The sequence below is a fragment of the Triticum aestivum genome, chromosome 2B (assembly GCF_018294505.1).
Source record: "Triticum aestivum cultivar Chinese Spring chromosome 2B, IWGSC CS RefSeq v2.1, whole genome shotgun sequence".
Lineage (NCBI taxonomy): Eukaryota > Viridiplantae > Streptophyta > Magnoliopsida > Poales > Poaceae > Triticum > Triticum aestivum.
Genome location: NC_057798.1, coordinates 61578642 through 61586566, shown reverse-complemented (window position 1 = coordinate 61586566; position 7925 = coordinate 61578642). Strand labels below are relative to the sequence as shown.

Here is a 7925-nt window from a genome sequence, read left to right as displayed (position 1 = left end):
ATTATATATATTTATATTTAAAAGTTTCAAAAATTCTTATTTTTTTCTACAAAGATATGCATATTCTTCAAGTACATACAAAATTTCATGAATAAATTTGATTATTTGCATGCTACAAAAAAAGACAAATATCTGACCCAAATACAAAAAAGAAAAAGCCAAATTTAATCAGTGTATTTGTCTTTTTTGTGTACATCACATATAAATATATGTATATGTTCTTAAAATTTTATACATGTATACTACAACTATATGTCACATGTATACTTTTTTCCAGATCTTTTGGATGTGTGGAAAAAGCATTTTCCCTGAAAAAAATAAAGAGCTCAATGGAGCTCGGCCTCTGCTTGCAGTTTTCGAGAGAGATGTAGCGTACATGCCAACCTTGTATGATGAAGATGGTTATGACATCAAACACTTGAGCCCATCTCTCATCGATCTATTTGTCTAGTTTTTCTTTTTAATTCGTGGTATTCTTTTTTCAGGAATTCATTCGAGGTATTCAGGTGTGTGCAAAGAGTGGGCTTCATTTCGGTGATGGGTGCGGACGGCCACGGCTAATGAAAAAGAATGAATATGTGAAATTCCAGTAGTGCCCTTCACTCATATTTTGAGGGAACCAGCCCGTGTTTTTGCTAAACAGCAAACTCCCGAAATTACCCCTGATCACAAAATATACTACTGAAAATCTGCAGTAGTATTTCCATATCTGGGCCGTCCAAACAAAAAAATGAACGGCCAATATTGATCTGATGCACCTTAAAAGGTCTCGTGAAAAAAGAGGCTAATCACAAACACAACATCATCTAGCTCAAGTCGAACACGTTTAAATCCAGCCGAGACATGAGATCTAAGTCATTTCACATGAGCTATTTTTAAGTTATCTGAATTTGCGTGTAATTCGATTTCTTGTGAGAAGAGAAGAGGAGGCGAGGCGAAGCTCCGAGGCCAGGCCTGGGGCGCCATGGCAGGTGGATGCTATATGCGGGGCCGTAGGCGAGGCCGATTCGGGAACGAACTAGAGTCGTAGTGACACGGCTCGCTACGTCATCTTAGGCGGAGGTGAGTGGAAGACTTGACAGTCAGTTGCGGGGTGGGGCTGCCGATGTGTGGGGTGTGGGGAGGGGGATGCGGGGTTAGAGAGATGACCGGCTAGGCTGGAGGCGAGGGAAGGGGGAGCCGTCAGGCGCGTGGAAGCGCCGCTTTTCACGGTGGCAGGCGGTTCGGCTGGTGACAACAGAGAATGTGGGGAAGGAGAATGCAAAGAGGAAGAAGAACAATATATGAAAAGGTTCGACTTACATTAAATTTAATTTTTTAGTCGACTTACAAATACTCGCTCCCAAGTCATTTAACAACACGGCTGCATGTAAAAATGCATAGACAAAGCCAAAGTCGAATGAAAATGAAACAAGATAAATAGACAAACGGTAAAGAAAATTACATGATACATGGATTGCTGATTAGGGTTCTGTGACAACTGACAGGCACTATATCACTTCATAATAAGAACTAAAATTAATACACTTCGTATATCTCAACCCAGTTAGAGACCAACCATCCGCTAATGAATTAATAACAGGGATAAATTAGCCTCCCTAGCAACAAGCTCGATTCCTTCGGAATCCGCATGGAAGTTGAAGTTTCTACGGCAGCATTGCGAACGTCGAAATGTCACCCCATGACGGGATCGAGCCGCCGCAATTGTTGTTGTTGTCCGACGTGGCGTTATCATCCCCGCCGCCACCGCTACTCCGGCCGCTGTTGATGTTGCTACTGGTGGCGCCCATACCGGCAGTGGGTCGGGGCGGGGAAGGCAGCGCGTAGGAGTTGTCCATGAACCACGTCGTGGCCGCCGGCAGCGTCTCCATGCAGCCGGATAGCCCCGCCATCTGCAGGAAGGTGCCGCCTCCTCCGAACTGCGCGGCGGCTGGCATGCCATTGCTGCCACCACCGACGGCGTGGGGGTGGGAGGAGGAGGAGGAGCTAGGCGGGCCGAGGAACATGGTGGCGACCCGCTGCTGCTGCAGCTTCCAGTGGAGGTCCTGGTTGATGAAGCTGAGCGACTCGATGGACGACGCGATGGCGCTGCTCGCGGCCCCGTTCCCGGCCCCCGCCGACCCGTTCGTCGCGCGGCCTGCCGCGCCCCCGCCGTTGGTTTCCCCCGAGGACCAGTCCCCGAACGGCACGTACTGGCCGACGACGGCCGGGGAGTGGAGCACCGGCAGCATGCCGACCACGCCGCGGAAGTCGCCGCCGCCGCCGCCGCAAGGGAACCCGCTCACGCCCATCCTCGCGGCGTGCTGGTCCTGGTCGGCGGCGCCCCCGGCCGGCGTGGTGAGCGAGAGGCCGCGGGAGGCGGAGGCGGAGGAGCCGGAGCGGGAGCGCTTGTTCTTGCGGCAGCCGCCGCCGACGGGGACGCTGCGGAGCGCGCCGCCCTTGGTCCAGTACCGGCGGCAGGTCTTGCAGAAGTGGCGCGGTTGCGAGAGGCTGTAGTTGTTGTAGTAGCAGAACTTGGTGTTGGGCGAGTCGCAGCGCGGGCACCTCACCGCCTGCTCCGCCGGGGGCGGCGGCAGGGCCGGAGGCGTGCCCGCCTTGCGCCGCCCCGCCGCCGCGTCGTCGGCCGTCGTCGAGGCCATCTGACGACGTACGCGCGTACGTACAAAGCGAGAGGCAGCTAGCCGGCCAGAGAGCGGGCAAGGGTACGGCTGTGGATTAGGTGCTGGCCACGGACGCGGGGAGGAAGGTGGGAGGGGACACGGGCGCGTATATACGGAGGGAGACGGGAGACGGAGGTGGTGGAGGTGGAGATGGGAATCATGGGATCGATGTGGACAGAGGGTTTCCTGGCGGGGAGGGAATTAGGTTAGCCGTGAGCGGGTTATTGAATGGCGTCCCGTGCGATGCGTAGCGCAGCTAGGCTGGCCGCGACTGTGTGCATGGGTTTAACGGGAGAGGGGAAAGCGACGTCGATCACAGTGGAGTGGCGCCTGTGATTGCCATCAAGTGCTCGGCCCCAGCCCAGCCCTGCCCAGCCCAGGCTTAGCTAGCTAGCTGCAGGACAAATAACTAGCCTTGATGGTCCACGCCCAATGCTTCTCCTGGACCCACTCTCCAGTGCTTACGTACGTACTGCCGCTGCTGCATGCATCCAACTCCTTGCCGGCCAGCCAGCCAGCCTACCAGGCCACTTGGACCCTCGAGCGGTCATCCAACGCGGGAATGTATTGGTCCGTTTGGCGGTTTGGATGTATTTTTTTCGCAAACTAAAAATAAACTAGGAGGGCTTTACAGGGGTCCGGACCGCTGCCATGTCCGGTTCTGACCGGTATGTTTCTATGTGGCGCTGGCTGCCCGCATTCATACCGATGTAGGGCGGCCGCTCCGCATTGACGCTAGCGCTGAACGGACGCGGCCTCTCACTCCCGTCGTTGAAGCGGCGCGCGGCGGCACGAGCATCGTGGTTGCCGTGGACGACACCGTGTTGTACCGTTCCTCTCGTGCCTACGACCGCGCCATCCACCATCAACGTTTGCGTAACCACACGCTGCCGGTGAAAAGAGCAGCCGGCTTCGCGGAGTTGACGAGGCAGCGTCCAGCACGTCCGCGCCCGTCACCATCATCGAGGAGAAGTAGAACATTGAAGGTCGCCGCCTCTTAGGTCCGATGAAGGCCACCGCCGAGGCAACGCCAATGTATATAGCCGGTGTCTTGCCCGGTCGCAGGCCACCGTCGGCCCCCGCCCCAAAAACCAACCTTGATTTGTGCTTCATGGAAGTGGAGGGCGCCCTTCCCCTCCAGTTGAAGTATATTTCGGCGGTGCCACTCCAATGAGCGGCACTGCCGAATAATGGGGCTCACGACAGTCCAATGAGCGGGCTATTGAACATGGGGAAAACAATGGAGATCCGTTGTGACCGGCCGTAGACTATCAGGGTATCCATGTCGTGGGAACGGATATCCACCGACGTCGGTTGTAGACTAGTTTCACTTTAGTCCGGCATAGTTTATTAGTTAATAAAAATGTTCAACATGTAATGAATTTCGTTCGGTTTATATGAAACCCGTCGTATTTGCATGAATATTGTCGGGTTAGTTCACACGTTGGTTGAAATGTATGCGGGCAGCATTGAATGGTTGGCTCTCCCGCATCCTTGTCCGCAGACTGGTCCCCCTCCCCTTGTCCACAGATGGATGTGGGAGGGAATTTGTCGGTCAGCGTTGGAGATGCCCTTATGCATTTCCCCGCAGCTTCATCCATGTATACCCCCTCTTCAGAGCTTTTTTTTTTGGAAATCTAGTCCTAAGAGCAACTGTAGCATTGTCGTATTATGTGCAGTGGTCAAAACGTATATGGAGCTAGCGCGTTCCATAAAATTTTAGAGGTTGCCGAGGAGAGGTGCATACTCAGAGCTGCCATATTTCAACCTTCCATCCCCCCCCCCCCCCTCATATTCATTCAATTACTTGTCCGTGTAGAACTCAGTCGATTGAGACTTAACAAAGTCTCAGTCGAGTGATGTCAGCATAGTTGTGATGCTGCAAGTGGCATGGCTGGATGCTACAAACGGCGATGAAAAATGTTGCAACAGTACTGCAAGCAACGACAACATATGCTATAACTGTTTTGACTAAAAAAATACTACAACCGTCAAAAAAGGATGTCGTGACCAGTGAGATGACGTGCTACAATCAACGAGGGACGACATGCTACAACCAACAAGACATATGTGATAACTGGCAGGAAAAAATGTTGCAAACGATGGGACAAAATTGCAAGGTCGACTGAGACTTCGTTAAATCTCAGTCGACTGAGTTTTAGCAGGCCCGTTGAATTAAACGTTTCATATAATCTCCTTTTTGCCAGAACGTTTCACAAAATCTCAAAAGTAATCATGCACATATTTTTTAAACAAGTTACGTGAGCAAAAAAATAAAGCATTCAACCATATGCACACATCACATGTCGCATGCTTCAGTGTTTGCATCGTCCCCTCCTCCTGTGTGTGCATCATCACCATCCTCCCCTCCTCCAGTGTGTGCTTAGGCACCTCCTTTGGCGTGTTGGGAGCTCCATGCCATCCTATAAATCATGATCTCCGCTCCCGTCAACTACCAAAACGATCTTGCAATTGGATCCATGGCATTGGGATCCAGCATAATGAACCACTTCCCCTCGGCTATCCTGGCTTGCGTCAACCTGTCCTCCTCCATGGTGTCGTTTTGCGACCCAAATTGCTTGCTTCCTCAACGAACTGGTGTGGGTTGGAATCAATCCAATTATGTATCCTTTCCCTCGGCATCCAATTGTTCAAAGTGACCCACCTTTGCGCCATGAAGATCGACATCATTGGTTAGACGAATAACCCCTCATACTACTTACGAATTCTTTGTTATTGACCGCTATCCTCCCAAATGCACAAAAACGTCGCTAAACACAAACATTGCACAATTGCAACCATTCTTTCATAGTCACATTGCATTCTATCGAAGCAATCCAAATAAAAGACGAGAGGGGATGTCCTTTTTACCTCATCGGCAAATCTCCGAGTGGGTTGAACCCAATAGGCGCCCGAGTTTCGCCCGCCGCCGAGATGAAGGGAGGAGGTGGACTTAGGGCGCCCCATCTGCTTTCTCTATTTCTTCATTGTGGCGCTTGCGGAGGAAGGCTGGTTCTCGAAGTCAACGGCCCTCTTTTACTTCGTCAGGAGAAAGAAAATTTTGAGGTACTCGCTAATAAAACTCTAGATTTATCCTATCTAATGCTCTATTGGTTTTTGCAATTTTCTATATGTTTTTTTTGGCTTCTCTCCTTGTTTTTTGAGGTATTTCACGAAAATACTACAAGGCGTGCCTAAACGGGCAGGGGGCCATTGCCCCCCCCCCCCCCCCCCCCCCCCCCCGCGCTTGCGAACTTCCAGTAGTTATTTTTCTTGTAGTACTTAGATCTTATAATAACAGTTTGTATCTTAAATCACATTTACATTTGAATATACCCTGATGAGATCAGAAAATGATCACAACTAACTGGGAAAACAATTAACCACTTTGGCATCAACTATCTCATATTAGCAGAATGTCGGATCTTTGAATCGTACTTTGCTTGAAGATCATGAATTTGTAAAGTATTGATTTTCACTATTTTAGACAAATAAAAAAAATATAAGATACGGGGTGCTTTTCAAGCACATAATACTTTTGGTTTGCGAAATTGATCAGGGCGCACATGAAGAAACATGTGAAGTCAGGGAATTATGAGCCTGATTCAGAGATCATGCCATTCGCACATGACGCTAGGATTCGTAAGTATGTATCATTGAGGTACTAAGATGATAGTGTTATTACTCTCGTTTTTTGCGAGAAAACTTTCGATCTATTCATCAATGTCATGGCAGTACAAAGAAAGTAGAAATAATAAAAATTACATCCATGTGCGTAGACAACCTAGCGACGACTACAAACACTGGAGCAAGCGAAAGGTATGCTGCCGTCATCACCCATTCCTCATCAAAGCTGGGCCAAACTTGTTGTAGTAGAAAGCGAGGAAGTCATCGTGCTAAGGCCCCACAGAGTCATGCCAGATACTCTGATGATGTCTTAAGTCAGCACATGCAACAGTTTGTAGGTTGTTGTCACATCATGTTGTAACCTGAAAGTGCATGTAATTTATCGCTTCATGTTGTATTTGTTTTGCAGCCTATTGATAATGTTTTTCCTTCACAAGTTATCTGCATTCTAATTCCACTAAAGGGTTGCAGTTTCCCTTTTGATATTCATGTTATCAAGATATTTGGCTTATTTGACTCCAACCAAAATGAAGCTGACCAGCCACGTTCACTTTTGATTAAGGTGTTGTACTATTGAGCCAACACCAGATAAGCAAGAAACAATTTAGGGCCAGTGATATTATGTATGGATTTAGTTCACATATGTTTTAGGAGGAAAATTGCACAGCAAGAAACTCCTTTCGTAGATGCTTTTTTGACCGGTCACTGACCGGGCGTTCGTCCGGGCGTTTGAGGCGGGTTTTGGGCGCCCAACTGTAGATGTTCTTAGGGCATCTCTAAAGTGGACAATGAAACCTCCCACAACTGTCCGAACTGCACGGTCCAGACGCCCTTAGCCATCCAGCACAGGCCTGTATCGGTCCGCCGACTGGTTCGGATGTGATTTTTTCCGCAAACTCAAAACAAACTTGGGGGGGCTTTGCGGGAGTCTGAACAACATCCACGTAGGACTCTGACACGCTCGGCCAACCCAAAACCTAACCTAAAACCATCTGGGACCCCGAGCCTCCATCCTCCCATCTTTCTCTCCAAGTGTGTTCTCTCTTGCCTTCACCGCCGCTCCACCACCCCGACCCACCCTTGCCAAAACTCGATGACTTAATCACCTCCATCACTACACCAGGGCACCACACCGCTTGTCCTCCTTCTTTGTACCATGCCTCTCCTCCGTCCGTTGCACATGTACCATCTGCCCCTAGGTACCCACGATGCGCGGCAAGTGTTCGCTGAAATGCCTATGCTAATTTTTTGTCCCTTCTTCTATGAAGTAATGGATTCGGATATGGAGTACATGTACGAGCACTATGTTGAGTCGTCCGGCGGCTTGTCCAACAAGGACATGGATGAGACAAAAATGATGCAGGCGGTCCTTGCAGACGCAGAGCGTGCAGAAGAGCATGTTGTCAATTTCAAGGATCGATCAGGGGACATCGAGTGCTCAACCGCCATAGGGCACACGACCATTTAACGTCGATGGATGACTAGTTTGCCCCGGATGCCCTATTCACTGACAATTTTCGTCGTTGCTTTTGGATGCGGAAAAATGTCTTTGACCGTCTCTACCATGGCGTCCAGTCTTTTGATGGCTACTTCATCTTGAAGAAGCATGTAGTGGGAAGGATTGGGTTCTCTGGTTAC

The 7925-nt window shown here is 49.8% G+C and overlaps 1 protein-coding gene across 1 annotated transcript; it reads right to left on the bottom strand.

The window, feature by feature from the left end:
* Window positions 1-1486: 1486 nt before the first annotated feature.
* LOC123040442 (dof zinc finger protein DOF5.7) lies at window positions 1487-2757 on the bottom strand. Its single transcript, XM_044463282.1, has one exon. The coding sequence runs from the start codon at window positions 2637-2639 to the stop codon at window positions 1647-1649; it is 993 nt and encodes a 330-aa protein (XP_044319217.1). The 5' UTR covers window positions 2640-2757; the 3' UTR covers window positions 1487-1646.
* Window positions 2758-7925: the final 5168 nt, after the last annotated feature.

Excerpts from the sequence above, each read along its gene's own strand:
- LOC123040442 (XM_044463282.1), bottom strand. The coding sequence starts at position 2,639 with ATGGCCTCGACGACGGCCGACGACGCGGCGGCGGGGCGGCGCAAGGCG.